General features: G+C 39.1%; 1 protein-coding gene across 3 annotated transcripts in view; it reads left to right on the top strand.

Moving 5' to 3' along the window:
• Nucleotides 1–16,232, top strand: part of KLF3 (KLF transcription factor 3) — a 28,568-nt gene that overhangs the window by 8,262 nt on the left and 4,074 nt on the right. For 2 of the 3 annotated variants that reach the window (XM_082051927.1, XM_082051926.1), the window contains 4 exons: nucleotides 2,848–2,944; nucleotides 9,795–10,290; nucleotides 10,669–10,819; nucleotides 15,302–15,462. In XM_082051927.1, coding sequence (XP_081908053.1) covers nucleotides 2,888–2,944; nucleotides 9,795–10,290; nucleotides 10,669–10,819; nucleotides 15,302–15,462 — 865 coding nt within the window. In that variant the 5' untranslated portion in view covers nucleotides 2,848–2,887. Of the gene's footprint in view, nucleotides 1–2,847; nucleotides 2,945–6,714; nucleotides 7,256–9,794; nucleotides 10,291–10,668; nucleotides 10,820–15,301; nucleotides 15,463–16,232 lie in introns of those variants that run through there. The other variant, XM_082051928.1, reaches the window with a different exon arrangement.

The raw sequence follows: 16,232 nt of genomic DNA, 5'->3' as shown, positions 1-16,232 counted from the left end.
TAAAGTCTTTCAACTCACATGAAAAAAAACCTTTAATGCAAAATAGTTTATCTAGTAATGTGAAAGACAAAGGCCCTTTTTTAATATGCTTGATATGAATATATTATCTCCTCACTGTTTTTTCCAGGGTACCTCAGGAATAAGAGACAGTATTTTTATTTTCCAGAAATTAGTTGTATTTACGAAACAATTTGTGGGCTTTCAGACAAGTACATTATGAAATCCGTGTATAAAGTAGAACCCAACTGTTTTTTCATTCCTCTGTAATAGAAACAGATAAGACTGTTTACCTTCCCTATCACCCCCTTCTCAAATGTTTAGGAGAGAGAGATTGGGGGTTTTTGAGTTAGTAGGCATGATTTTACAAACAGATTAGGAAAAACTACTGACTTTTTAGTAGAAGTAGCATGCTTTATTTGTTGAACTGTACATGCATGTATTTGCTTGTGAATGTGGTGCAAGCAATCAATTTGGAGCATTGTTTTTAAATACAAAAATAGTTGGTTTGTGAGTTTATTTGCAGCCTCAGGAAAGTCTCCTACTGAGCTAAATTTTTATACCAGACCCAAAGCTGGTTATATTGACTCTCTAGCAACTCTGTTAGTTTCCACCAAATAAGTATTTGACCCTCTGATCTGGACTGACAGGACCAAGAGTTATATATTAATTCTTGAAAAATGGTTTTCATTCATTATCAAATGGGGAAAAGGAACCTACCACTTAAGACTAACATGATGAAGAAGAGCTCTATTTCTCTGCTATGATGCAGCAATAAAAGTAATGTTTGCCTCTGCTGTTCTTAGATGACTGCACCTGAGAAAGACTGAGAATTACTTTTCACTTTTATTCAGCGCAGGACACAAATTAACAAGAAACACTCAAATGTGTAGCATGATGTGAAATGTGTATTAAATGTCTTTGACACACTTTCTTGGAGTAAAAAGTGAAAAGGAGTCTTAAACCAAAGTAACTCTTAAACCAAAGAAAATCCAGTTTTAAAACAATAAAAATGACAAAAAGAATAACATGGGAGCATGACTGCTTACTTAGGACAAACCTCTCTTCTCCTCTCTCTTCTCTGCTCTCTCCTTTCTCCTCTCTCTTTCTTCACTGGAGTACAAATTGATGTGTCACTTTATCTGTGCACTTACAAACTAAAATTGAAAGTTTCTGGAAGCCTAAAAGAAATTATTTCCAAGTTCTTATACGTGAGGTCTGAGAGGCTACATTTTACTGTAAACATTTTTTATGTCTAAAAGCATAAGTTTTTTTTCTTTTTTCACAATGCATGGATATGTGTAGGAACATGTGTGAGATGCATACATACATATATATACATCTATATACGTATATATGTAATGCATAGATATGTAGATATATTTCTCGGAAGATAGTCTTCTGAAACATTCGTTTTAGCTATGTGAAATGGTAAAAACCTGCAAAAGAGAACCATTCAGAGAAAAATAGTATAATTAAAACCTTCTCACAAACATACTTAAAGTATTTACAAAATTATCCCAACTTTTAGGAAATAGTATGATCTTACACAACGGCTTCTAAAATAAAGCTACATGTCAAGTTTAAACTGGAAATTACATTGAGCTGCTCTGTTTCATTTTTTTTTGCAATTTGGTTTTGTCAGGCCTTTGACTTTTGTAAGAAGAATTATGAAGATACTTCACCTCTCATACTTGTTTACATGTCATTATTCAAAATGTACACTGTTGTAATGTATTTCCATAAATCTGTATTAATATACTTGAATAATTAATGATAGACTAGTAACAAATCACACTACCTATTTCTGGAAGCTCTTAACAAGTTTTTATCTGCAAACACGCACAATGGTTCATTAGTGTTCATTAGTGTATGCTTATTAGAATTGTTTTTCTTTGAGCAGGTATGTCTTAAAGTTTTCATTTAAATTTCTGGGAGAACGTTCTGGCCACAACTACAAATCTGTTGTTGAGCCTTTGCCCAACTTCCAGAGGGTGCAGTTGCTGGGCCATGTTTCTGGCTGGATTCGTTTATTTCCAGTGCCATCTACTGGCCAAAACTGCATTTATGCAATTTTTTTGTCCTCACATCTCTATAGGAGGTCATACCACTGCCAGGCAGGGCTGTGAACCATACGGTGTATGGTCAGAACGTGCTTTTTTAGATAAGCTAGGACTGGACAAATGAGGTTGAACTCTCTGTAGAGTAAAACAACTGAATCCATATGGCACACAGCCAGATTTTTTAAGTGTTTTTCTTTTGCACAGTTAAAACAAATTGTTGTTGAATTGTCAGTAAATCTATTAACTCAGGGAAGTAACTGAGGTATTTTTTATGTTGGGACATGGCAACGTGTTGAATATACCTCTCCAAAGTAGTCTTGGATTTTAGTCTTTCTTTTGCATTGATTTCAATGTCACTATACTTGAAAGTTTCTACTTTTCTATCAGGACTCCTAGAAAAGAGATGACCTCCCCAGAATCAGTTCACTTGTATAATATAAATAAGATTATTCTGGAGTAAAATGCCTAGTCTAAAGGGTGATGTGTTTACGCACTGACAGCTAATGGAAGTGACAATTCTGTGATCGTGGTATCCTGACATGCACAATAAATATTCAAATTAACTTTCATTAAAGTGAGCAGATGTCCCTTTGTTTCACTAGCAATTGGGAAATAATAAACTTAAAATAACTGAAATATTTAAACAAAGCCCAGTCAAATGTTTAAGAAGCTGTGCTAGAAATGGATAAATATTCACAATAATCTGATGAAATAGCATGTCCTCTACAATTCAGAAAGCTGATGGGGGATTCCTGCAGCTTTCTCACACTGTGTCTTTCCCCTGCAGGCCAGGACAACTGAGGCATCAGAACAGGTGAATAAAGAAGATGCTAATGTTTGACCCAGTCCCTATCAAGCAAGAAGTCATGGAGCCTGTTTCAGTGGTAAGACTTTTAAAATATATTAGCCTTAGTGATGACCCTGTAGTTTTTTTACGTTTAAATTCCACCTTTAAATTGGACTAGCTTAAGAAAGGCTGTGAAGCTATATTTTCCTCTTAGAGCAATCAAATTCACATTCTAGGAAAACCCTTTCTGTAGTTTATTAATTTGTTGCCTCTAATGACCTGCCCCATTACCTCTGCGGGTGCTCCCACCCCCAGAGCAGAGAGGACATCCAAGTACTCCTCAGACACTGCACTGCAAATACGATCTCTGCAGCCCACACTCCTGACGGAGTTGAGTTGAAATGAAGTTGCCAGACTTCACAGTGAAGTGGCAGGAGCCTGTGGTTGGTATGTTACACCTTTGAGCTAATTGAACAGCTTCTCACTGTCCCCTTTTCTGTTCTCTCTTGGTTTTGGCAACACGTGCACGGGGTTAACTTTATGCTCTGAGCAGCAGAAAATTAATCCCAACAAAAAAAGCAATGGCTTTTTGCTGGGCAAGCTGGGCACATTATCTTACTGTGTGAACAGATGAGAGCCAGGGCGGTGAGGGAGGAATGGGGAAAAAAGGGGAAAGGGAGCTTTTTCTTTTCAATTTGGTAAATTTTCTGTCACCTTGGTGTACAGGGTCATCTCAGAGAAGAGTCTGATAAGCCAAAGCAGGAGGAGCATGTAGCTGGAAGGGGGACAATAGGAATTGTGATGGTTTAGGCTGCCAGGGTAATATGGCGTTAGGAAGCAGTTTCACATATACTTCACCTGTTCAGCTGCAGCCTGCTGAAGAAAGAGAAGGTTCAGGCTTTTCTCTCTCCTTTCCAGTGCTGTGTCTTCTTTGTATGACATGAAGCAGTTGTGTGGCCACAGAATGATTGGGATCCTTTGGATCAGCTCATTGAACAGTCAGAATTGCTAAGCCACAAAAAATACCCTTATTTTTTGGTTGGGTCAGGAAGTTGATATGACTCACTCTGTGCAGCTGTTCAGTGCAAGAGCAAGGGAAGGGGCAAGGACAAGGGAGCGGGACCTCCCCTTTCAGCAGTAGCCTGCAATAAAATCATATTAAGTGTAACATGAAACCACACCCCCAGAAAGGCTGATCAATTAAAATGGTGAAGTCAGTGTGCCTAAATTAGAGTGCATTAAACTCATGCTCTGAATGGCATCTTTCAGTGAAAAGTGTGCTTCCTGTTTTATTTAAAATGTAGAATAATTGTCATAATTTAAATGCATCTGTAAGCAGTCTGATTTCTTCAGTGCTATTAACAGTTTTTGAGAGTTCATATGCATTTTAAAGCTACAGTTTGAGTTTCATTCGGTTTATTTACTTGAAAGCAATGGTAGAAAAATGACTGGTCTATCACTGAGAGTGTAAGTATGAAAAATTCCAATATTGGGGTTAAGAAAGAACCTTAGTATTGGCCAGTCTCTCTGTCACTTCAGTGACAATTACTGCATAACCTTATTAGTGGTTATCAGCTACACTTATCTAAAGATATCTAATGGTGTCCATCAAAGGTGGAAAATGGGTCACCTTTACAATAGAAGCGTCTTTACACAAAAACCAGCAAATCACTACAGAAGCACTGTGAGCTCTTTTTGTACACATCTACCTTCACCTCCCAAAGAAGGTTCTGCAGCAGCTGGGAATTATGCACATGAGATGCAGATCCACCCCAGAGAGCTGTGTGCTCTGCAAAAACTGCAATGGGAAGAACAAGGGGGCATTTCTAAGCCAAGTGCTTTTCCAGACTGTAGTTCCAAGTGTTGTTTGTTCTACACCACATGCTCCTTGCAGAGATGTGGAACCATCTATGCATTGGATCTCTGGAGTCATCTTGGATGTTCTATACCTCATTGTCATCACTCTGACCACCTGCTAGAGACTATTCAGAGCATTTCACCAAATCTGTATGCTTTCCTTTTCTTTATTGCATAATGAAAAAAAAAAAAAAAAAAGGCAGGAAAAGAAAAGCAGAAAGTCCAGAGAAAACAACATTTTTTGAGTGAGAGTGAGGTTCACCTCATGGAGATTGCTCTGGTTGGGCTGAGGACATATCTCCCCTCATGGAGATTGCTTGGGCTGAGGAGCGTGTGTGTTTCTGACTCTGTTCACACACAGGCTATGTAGCCCCAAGCCCTCAAGGTCCTGACTTCTCCAGCACTTCTTAGACTTGGGTCTTCCTTGGAGCCACCTCAGCTCCCCAGCAGAAACTGCCCTGGAGACACCTCTGAAAGGAGGAATCATGGTATGGAGAGAACGTACGAAAGGAGAGCAGGCACTGAGTGTGTTGGTTTTCTTGACCTTCTGAGAAGACGGAAGGAAAGAGAACCTGTTAGTGTGATGTTCTGGAGGTGCTGAGCGTAGCATTCAGTTCACCATGGGCTCACATAACTCAGGATTCATAAATCAGTATTTATTTGTATTGTATCTGCCATTTTGACAGTATCATTAGAGGCCAAACTAAATGGATCCCCTTAGGAATTTTTCGTTATTTTACCCGAACATACGCTGTTTGTAGGTACAAAGTCTATGTTTAAAAAATTCCATTAGCTGGAGTGGGAGAAGGAAACAAATTATGGTTTTGACACCACTGTATTTCAGGGTGTGTGGCTGAAGGGATTAACTATACTTCTCAGATGACTGAAGCTCGCACCCACAGGATTTCATCACTGTACCAACAGCTCATGCTATTTATTGAATTAAATTATTGAACACATTTTTTGATACCTCTTAATGAACTAGTGACAAAGTGTATCTGAGTCCTACCTAAATATTTGCTGTGAGAACTTTTTAACCATTTGGACAAATACCAGTTACCCTTTAGTGAAATAAGTTGCCTTTTTATGTGTTATCATCGTTCTTTGAATTTAAATAAACAGTTTTTCTCCGTCCTTCCTTCAGTCCCAAAACTCCTTGTTTGACCTGTTTTTAAAGATAGCTATGTGCTACATGAGGGGTTGAGGTCGTAGGTCGTGTACTAGAATACAGATTTCACGTGGTGAGAATCACGTATTAGCTACTGTTCGGATTAAATGCTGTTCGTCCTCGTACATGATACTGATTTGACAAATAGTCTGTAAGTGGGTTCTTCACCTTTTTCTGTTTTTCCAAGTGGCTGGCTACATTTTTAAGTTAATTTCATAGGGTCATATAGTTTATAAAAGACTTGGTGAATTGCTTTGAAATCTGTTCACCTGGACAACAAAGAAGGTGTTTTGCTGTGACAGTGTAACAGAATTTACCAAATTATATTGGATTAGTGCTTAATAATGTTTTCTTGTGGAAGCAGCAGTCTGATGAGTGGTGGTGATGCGTGTGCTTGTGACATATTTGGCCAGTCTTTATTCTTGGTAGATTGTCAAGAGGAAAAGCTTGGTGATTCTTTCTCCTTTTGGATTTATTGATTTAATTGTGTGAGCCACATGGATATGACTCAAAAATATTAGAAGTTCCTTTGATTTATTTTCCAGTTTCTTTGTAGCTTCAGTGCTCTGGGTTTTATTATGGACAAACAGCAAGGAAAGGTAAATTAATTGCTTCGTAAGGCTCAAAGAGGGAAAATGATATAAAACACAAAAAATGGCTAGATGGAGACTGCAAAGGAAAATATGTTGAAATGCAATCCTGCGTCTTTATAGTGATCTACTGTAGTGGCATATTATTCTAAACAGGGATGTTTAGGAAAGCAGAATTTATAGGAAGCTAGGAGTTTGTTGGTTTTTTTTTAATCCGAGTCAGACCAAACTCCCACATACACGGTTAATTCCCACAGTCGAAATCCAAGGAAGATATATCAACTTAAATGTTTTCAACAAACATAATTTTCCATTGTTCCATCAGAATACTTCCCATAAGTTCTAGAACAGGTGAGAAAAGGTTGCTCTTGCAAGGCTATGAAGGATTGTCTTGATTCCTGCAGTTGGTGACATTGGGACAACCAAAGAAGTAGTTGGGCTTTTTTGTTGCTTGCTATTGTTGATGTTCCCTGTTTACAGAGCAAGACTGTGCAGTCTTCCATACCCTCCCATCCCGCATCCCCCAAGGGGTCCCGTCTGCTTCCCTGGCAAGGGAAGGGAAAGGGACTTCCCACATTTGAAAGTAGTGGTTCATGTCAACCTAGTGGCCATTGCTGTGTCCCAGGGAGCTAGAAACTGAAAGTCTGCTTTGCCAAAAGAGACAGCAAGCTTAACTTCAGAACCAGGAGATGGATCTGAGTGTGACCTGCTCCAGACAAACAGGGTTTGAACCACACTTCATCGGCAGTGAAACAAAACAGTTTTCCACCAAATAGTGTCCGATTGACAGCAGGTACTCTCATTTTCGTTGTTGTAGCATCCTTTCTCAACTTTTTCACCCTTTTTCTTCCCAGCATAGATAATTTGTCACACCACATTTTTCTGTCACAACTTTATCTGCAGTTCAAATAGAAGCACGGGAATGAAAATCGCAGAAGGAAGAAAAGTTTGGAAAAATTATTGAGCTTCCCAAAACTGCCAGAAAAAATAGATGACATTAAATTTGTGCCAGCTTAATTGCAACAACGAAAACCTATGCAAAATAATGCAAGATATATGGGTTAAAATACCAAGTCCCCAAAATAATCACTTCTTAAAAACGTCATTGTTTTCTTCCTAATTCTTTGGAAGTATTTCTTGCTTGTCTAAATGTATTTTACTTAATGTTCCTAGCTTACAGTTCTCTGCACAACATCTTAATCGTTTGGTATTTTTGAAACACACACACCTGGTGTTACTTGAAGAGTTGAAAGAGGATAACTCTTTATATAGAAAGGTTACAGCCTGGAGATGCTTCGTTCTTAATAGACTCATTGATTGAAACATTCCATAAGATTAGAATTGCATTGACTTTTTCCTTTCTGGTATTCTTGCAACAGAAGAAATGTTGGTAGGTGTGACCTTGCGATCGTCCCTGGCGAACCCACAGCGCTGTGAATGTGCCAGTGCTGAGTGGGGGAACATTTACAGTTGGTCAAAGCTGAGTAAACTTGGTACTGTCAACCAGTAACAGCAATTTTAACAGAAGTACTTAATACCTCTTGTGTGTTTTGAATTTTTGCCTGTGCCTATAACTTAATCAGATTTAGTAGATATTAAGCACTGTTAAATATTAAACTCTATCAATATTCATCACTTAGAATGCTAAGAATTTCATGGCTGGTTTCACCAGTGGTGGCAAATCTATACAATTTGTTTTAGCCAGCACTGCTTGCAATAATGGCATTTTTATAGAATTCTGAGGAACCAATTAGCATCAAAGATGAATGTTGTCATAGATGGAATTTGTAAGAATAGTGATAAAGAGAATAAAGTTTCAGACGTTTTAATGTAATAGTTACTGTTTGAAGATTAATCACCATCGTGCATGCTGCTTTATTCAAGTATTTTATGGAACAGATGACTCAGCTTTGTTGTTTTATCACAGTGCTGTGAATGTAGCAGGAAAATTCAATATTTTTTAAACTCACTGTTTCAGACAGTAACTGAAAAGAAGAAAAATACATTTGTGTCATTTTGCGAAAATATTTTTAGTTAACGTTGACATTTACAGTCAAGCTACTGCCCCTCACGGGGAGGACAGAGGTAAGAAAGCCAGTAAGATGTATTGCCAGAAGCTTTCATCCCAGGAAAAAAAATAATTGAAATCTCATGGAAGTGATTGTATAAAAATACAGTAGCTTTATACTTCTAATCTGTTTCACTTTCTACCATTTTGAACAATTTTTCAATCCCAGTCCTCAAAGTCTTTTTGGTGCCAAAGAATTCAGCAGTTTTTGAATATTAGGGTGAAACTGCTTAGCCCGTACATGAAGCTTTACTTACCTAGAATCCAAGGACAGCATTTTATTTCAAAAACTTTACAACATCTAAGGGCTAAAAAACAATGTGGATTACATTTTACATAGCTATCTGCTATGTTAGAACATCACATCGCTTTCCAATTCTAAGTTATCCGTTGGTAAACAACCTCAGTTATCAACACTTTTTAAATGCAAAATTGATCTGGATAGTTGTTTAATAATACTATACTCTGTAATGAGTGTTAATATTTGGTTTACAAAAAGTTTTTCCACTAAAGTGTGAGATTGTCACACAGGTCAAGATCAGCTTTGGGGTTTATATGATCTTGTAATGAGAACTGCTAGCTACCACTACCAGGAATATTCTTCCAACACACAAAATGTTTATCCTTGTACTAGTTTACCAAAATCAGAGTGACTAGTTATCTGCTTTATTTCTCAAAAAAAAAAAAAAAAAAAGGTTTAGGACTTACCTTTTGCACTCTTGAGTTTCTCACCCATTGCTTATGTAGTTCAGCTGTGCATTTTTCATTGCTTGTATGGTTCAGATGCATAATTTCTTGCTTTAGTGATGATTGTTTTCCAGTTACTTAATCAGTTGATTTGGACCCATTACTTGCACTTCTAAGAACAGTTTACTCCACTCTTGCTTGAATTCATGTTTCTCAGTATATAGTTATGTGGTGGGCATAGCACCATGTATCTCCCAGGTCAATTAAGTAATGTGCAGCTTAGTATATGAAAGCAGTTTCTAAAGGAGAAAAAGAGTTGAATAAGTCTTGAGGATTTGTTTTCATCATCTGTTTTACATTACTTCTGAAACAGTTAGGGAATCAGTACTTGAATAACTTCCTTTGTGTGAAATCTTAGACTTTATTTAATTAACTTTTATTTAGAAGTATATTAAAGTGCTTTCTTGAAACTTTTTCATTTTGCATCAGTTTTATTAGCTGCCTTTCTTTTTCAGCAGTAATTGTGTGTGTATTGATGTATTATTTGATTTATTTTATTTTTTTCCACTCCTGACAGTCATACCCGTCCCATTACATGGACCAAATGAAACCAAACAAATACAGCGTCATTTATTCTACACCAAGTATGTTGCACAATAAATTCTACTCAAACCCCGAAGGACTATCAAATGGAATCCAGATGGAGCCAGTAGACCTTACGGTGAACAAACGGAGCTCACCACCTTCAACTGGAAGTTCTCCTTCCCCCCTAAAATTTCAGACTGTGCACAGGAGAACTTCACCTGGATTGACTCTGTCCTCACCCAGCTCACCTCTCAGTAAGTTCACACCGTCACCTCCAGGAGTGCAGCCGCTCTCCATGCCAATAACCATCCCACCCGTCATGGCTGCTGCTCTTTCACGCCACGGACTGAGAAGCCCTGGAATACTCCCAGTCATACAGCCTGTTGTGGTCCAGCCCGTTCCGTTCATGTATGCCCCCCATCTCCAGCAGCCCATCATGGTGTCCACAGTTCTTGCAGATGAGATGGAAACTCCCAGTAGCATGCCAGGTTGGTGTTGTTTCTTTTTCATGCCACCTCATCCTGGGAACATAACTGTATATCCAAACACCTTTTTGTTTGGTTTTAGCACTTTAGGAAATGGAACATAATTCCTGTTCTTCTAAAATATGCAGGCATAGAATTTACTGTGTAAATATTTGTAAGTATATGGTGGACTGATGAAAATGATTGAAATTGTTTTGAATCATATTTTGTCAGGAGATAGACTAGAACTGGAAGACTTTGTATTTTAGTGTAAATTGTTGCACTAAATATAGAGCTGGGTATTTTCTATTGTTTTAACTGTAGATTTTTACATATACTTTTTATTTCTGTAACTCGCCATATTTTTAATGTATTGCCTTCCCTCCTACCCTCCCCATCCAGTGCCTGTCATTGAGTCTTATGAGAAGCCTGCACTGAAGAAAACAATCAAAGTAGAGCCAGGAAGTGAACCATCAAAGACTGACTTCTATCCTGAACAAATGTCACCTCCAATGATGACCTCATTGTCTCCTCAGCAAGTCATGTTGCAAGAGTAAGTAGCTAACAGTAGTCCCAAGATCAGCAGAAGAGTGAAACGCAGTTCATTGCAGCAGTTACCAATTTTGAGGGGCAGGAGGGAGTGTTGCAGTGCTATAGAACATGGTAAAATACAGAAAAACATCATTTTCCCCCCACTGCCACTGTGGAATGTGATTTCAACTTTTTTGTCCCTCTTTAGCAGCACAGGAGTTGATACATATTTGTACATCGCAACCACATAGATCTGCCATTTGTATAATGCATTTCTAAAATAATGCTACCCTAGTCCTTCAATTTACTGAAAGTAAAGTTGGTGATACCAGTTTATGTAAAACCAGCAACAGACTGGAAGGATACTGTAAAGACATTTCATACTGATCTCTGTATTTATGTTACCTAAAATGTCTTTCTTTAAAAAGATTCTTGTGACTTTCTTCTCTTGGAGGACCTCTTTGTCTTTTAAAACATTGTGGCTACTTGGTGGAAAGAACCCCCTCATGCCTAGAAGTTCTGTATATATCCGGTGAAATCCATGTTTACCTGAGGCCATTGTTCCGTGGGTGGCTTTTTTGGCAGCTCGAGTAGTTCCTGAAGCTCACTCTCCTCCCAGCCATTTGTTTCCACTCCAGTGTGAACTCATTGTGCTGGTACAACTGTTGCTGGGGCCACTGCGTGAACTGGATCACAGATCTAGTTTGGTTTAAGACAGTCTTGTTTGCAGAAAGCAGAGCAAGGGCTAGAAAGAAGTCAGGCAAAACTTTTTAATTGGAAATATTAGAAATTTCTCAGGAGGTATCCCTTATATTTCCCATTTTCCGAGGGAAGATTCTGTCAGCTTGCCAAAATCATGGAATGGCCCAGAGCTTGGCTCATCCTTCAGCAGGCAGTGCTCTGGGCAGGCACGCAGGCTGCTGGCATGGCTCTGCCAGGAGCTGAAACTGAGTTTAACTGAGCTGAACTCACAGAATATGGCCTCCAAATCCATTTCTGCCCTTTCTTCCTGCTCACCATCGCTCTCAGGCTGGTTGTACAAGACCTCACCTAGAGTGGGGAAGAGGCTCCAAGCCAGACTCCCAACAGCAGCCTGTGAGCGCAGGGTGATTCAGAAAGCACGGGCCTGGCACTCTTGTGCCATTCCCCCAGAAGGCAGCCGCTGCCTCCTGCCCAAGACCCTGTCCCACTCAGAAGGTGCCAGGGCTGCCTGCATTCTGCACAACCTCCTTCTGGGCACCCCTGCCCCTTCTCAAATCTCTGACCAGCTCAGATGCGGCTTCTAGACTGCAGGCTCCTTGCAGTTAACTAGCTAGATTTTGTAATCTCTGTGCTGTTTATTTAAAAAGAACCTTATATGCTTTATTGTAATAAACATACAGTAAAATAGTAAACATCCACATTTACTAGGTGCTTACTTATCTTCCATAATGGACCTGCCACACAAGGGAGTCAGGTCTGGATGTACTTGGAATTAAGTCCTGCTAGGTCAGGATTATCAAATGGCTCGGTTTACTTTTGTTCTTTGTTAGGCCTCTTCAACAAGGGCAAACCAGTAAGTGCTGTTCCTGCCTAATACCACACCCTTCCTTCAGGGCTGAGACTTCTGCGGACTTGTCACCTGCATTAGTGATTTGCATTAGTTATCTCCCAATGAGTCCAGTTTCCACAGGAAACGCATCCGCTGAGCAAAGGATATAAAATTTGGTATAACCTGTAGGTAGCATTGTTACAAAAAAGGTTTGAATAGTCAGGTTTGAACAGTCCGTGTTTCCAAAGCATCTCCTCTGCTTGCCCATGCAGAGCATGATGGTTACGGAGGCCCTGTCCTCACATTGTAATGGCTTAAATGGCTTCCTGGCTGTCCTGTAGAGCTGCAGGTCTTGCTCGTTCCTAAAGCCCTTTCAAATTCACATTCTGCTGTATGCACAACAAGAAGTGTGTAAAAGGTAGTTTTTCTCTTGTTCTCATTTAAAAAAATACATGGACAAATCACAGAAGTTAAAAAATGGGAGACCGAAACCTTTATAAAATTTCCTGTTGTCTCACAGCTTCATCAGCCTCTCTCTGCATTATGAGCTATAGTTAGGCAATGATTTTTTAATAATTTTTCATAGATTCCAACTGCCTAAAGTGCACTATTCAGACACATAAGCTACATTAAAGGGCCACAGGAGATGGACTCGATGATCCTTGTGGGTCCCTTCCAACTCAGGACATTCTGTGATTCTGTGAAAACTTCAGTCTTACTTTTAAGTGACTGATTTTGCTTTAGTGTTAGTTTTTGGCATACACGTTTTATATATAATGTTAGTGGCATTTTTGTAGGAATTGCTGGACTGTCTAGTATGTCTGATAATTGATGCAGCTATGCAGTTATTTCTGAAGTCAAACTTGAGGCGATGGTCTCTGACCAAATATAAGGAGCCTCATTAACGTTGTATTTTCTTGTGAGTGTGTCCAAGTCTAACTTATGCTATCAACATAGTGTGCTCTGTTGGTAAAGAAGGAGAAAAAGCTGTTGAAATTGTAACATGATTTTTGGAAGATACTCTTATCTATTGAAGAATGACTCTTAAATGGTTAGACTTACATTAACTTGTATCTGGTTGTGTAAGAGGGAATGAAAGATTTAGGGCTGTGCTTTCATTATTGGCACTTACTTAATATTTACCTCTGATTTTTGACACCGCCTTAACCATTTTTTTAAAACTGCCACACCCTCTCTGATTATTTATAACATTCTGTAGTCTTGCTTGCCTCCTTTCGTCTAAAGGGAAAAGGAGGCAGAGAGAAATTCTCGGTGCTGTTTTTACACACTCTAAGATTGAAAACCATTGCAAACGGTGTACAGCCAGTATCCCTTTTCTCCAGATGACACCATGTCCAGGACTGGACCCCACACATAGGGATTTAACCAGGTTTGCTTGCTGCCCTAAGCCAGAGCTGGTCCAAAAAGACCAGTGTTCCACAGCTTCAAAACGGAGCATTGCTTTAGAGAAGCATTTCTTCGGAAGCTAAAAGCCTGCCTCATTTAAGAGTATGTACGTCTGTGTCTAACATCACCATCTGGGGTTTCCTGCCATTGCAATATTTTTAGCTAGATTTAATGTGTACTTGAAGAGTACATCACTCAACAATCACAGAAACGCCCAAGAGAGAGAATTTGGCTCCCAATGTCAAGCTTGTAACTAATAAAGGAATTAATAATAGAATTAAACTTTTTCCCACATCAGTAATTCCCATCCTGCTGCTGTGGAGAGTAAGAGAAAATCCTTTTTTCTTGTTAAACCATGGACAAGATTTTCTGCCTTTGGCACATGCCCTTTATTTTACTGAGGAAGTAGGTATTTGGTGTTTCAGAAAATCAGACGCTAAAGGAACTTGGTTTAAGTAACTAATATAACCTAGTGTTACAAAATGTTATTCGATTGGAAATGTGAAATACAGTAACTGAGAAAAGATGGGAGTTCTAGAAAGCTGATTTCTGTCACATGAAGGAGCTGGTTTTGCAAGAAGGAATGCTAATTACTGCACATTATATTCTCACTTTCAGTAAAAACCTAAAAAATGTGTTAAAAGCATGGATACTGATTTGCTAATGGGTTGAAAAATGCAACTTTATGAGGTTGCCACTTAATTTTTGATGAACATACCTATTTCCTTATTTAACATTGACATGGAAGAAGGAATCAAGGTTGTCCCCAGTACTAGAGTAGGGGTGTTGTTCAAACCTGAATATCCAGTCAATGACACCTTTTAAGATGCTCAGTATGTTTCCACACGCATCAATGTTTATGGGTTTGTTTGTTACAGGAGTCCATATGTAGATAGTATATGTCTTACCTGCGCTGTACCTGTGGGCTTCAAAAGCAAAAAATGATGTTTATGAAGGTGGGGGGACAACTTCAGACATCCTGTGGGTGTGCCACGCAGGCTGGGCGCTGCTTTTAGGAATTGACGTCAGCGGTATAGGGAGGCCGCACCCTCCTGCCAGCACCAAACAGGAAACTCTTAATTACTCTCTAAAGGAGTGGCTGGAACAATAAAGATTGAGTTCTGCTTCGAAACCCTAAAGATACAATTTCTGTAATAATATGGAATAGCTGTTTCCAATTACAAGTGAATTAGTTGCGTTTGAAGGAAGAAGAAAAATGGTTAACAATTACAAGAAAATTTCACTATGAACTCAGAGTTTGAGAAATATGGATTTGACTGAAAAACAGGAATTTGAAGGACGTTTTTCCTTTGTAAGTTTAAAAAAAGCTAGGGACTAGTAAAAATGGCTACATCATGCCACAGAGTGAGTCAACATTTAAAAATATTACTGCTAGAATACATGAAATCTGCTAACCCCTCTTGAATTTTTCGACATGCATGTAATGTTGTTCTTTCTGCCAAGAGACAGAGTGGTAGTGAATAAAGGGCTCTGTCATGAATCATATTAGCTGAGGTTTGCTGTGCTAGATGTTTTTCGTTTTTAACATTCAATTTGACTTTGCAGGAATCACCCTTCAGTTATAGTTCAGCCAGGAAAGAGACCTTTACCTGTGGAATCTCCGGACACACAAAGAAAACGCAGAATACATCGATGTGATTATGAAGGCTGCAACAAAGTCTACACTAAAAGCTCCCATCTGAAAGCTCACAGGAGAACCCACACAGGTTTGAGCATTGCTGTGCTTTTCTCTCATCAAGTCTGTGGTAAAATACTAGACTAAGCTTTTAGTTTGTGCTAATGGCCACGTGACCACAGGTGTAAATAACAAAATGGCAGAAGTTAGATCTGGCATTGTTCTGAATGTGATTACAGGCTGAGCAAAAGAGAGGATGTAGCAGGAAAAATGCACATCAAGAGACTGTAAGCCAAAGCAGGATCATGGCGTGTGCTGCTGTGCTTTACATTCACTGGCTCTTTGCTCATTTTCTGTCCAGTTGCTTGCAGATTACTCATTCCACACACCCTGTAAACACCAAATCAGTTCAAATTGCACTACCTCATCTCTTACATCACTGTTAAATTTGACCGAGACTTCCATGGGAGTAGCCCATTTGCAGAAGTCCAGACTGTGTGCCAAATACAAACACATCTGCTTCAGGTGTACGTGCTCACCACTGTTCCGATGGTGCTCTTTTCTGAGTGTTCCAATAAAGATATCCCCACCTCTGTTCGCCACAGAAATGTTCCTCTTGGCATGCTAAATGAATCCAAGGTTTTTGTAAATAGATATGGGACACTTTTAGGTAAAATGGAGCCCAGTTCATGGCTGTGTTACATCAAGCCAGCCCTTTACCTGTTGGGCAGCACAGTGGTGTTAAGGAGGATCACATATTAGAAAGTAATGATTGAGAGAGATTTTAAGTTGAGCTTTTTGTGACAGTGGTGCAGATTATTTATGCTACACCAATTTAAAGAGGTCACAAGATTCCTGCCT

Source organism: Streptopelia decaocto (assembly GCF_964273445.1).
Source record: "Streptopelia decaocto genome assembly, chromosome: 4".
Classification (NCBI taxonomy): Eukaryota; Metazoa; Chordata; class Aves; order Columbiformes; family Columbidae; genus Streptopelia; species Streptopelia decaocto.
Note: the sequence above shows the minus strand (reverse complement) of the source record. Positions and strands in the feature narration are given on the sequence as shown.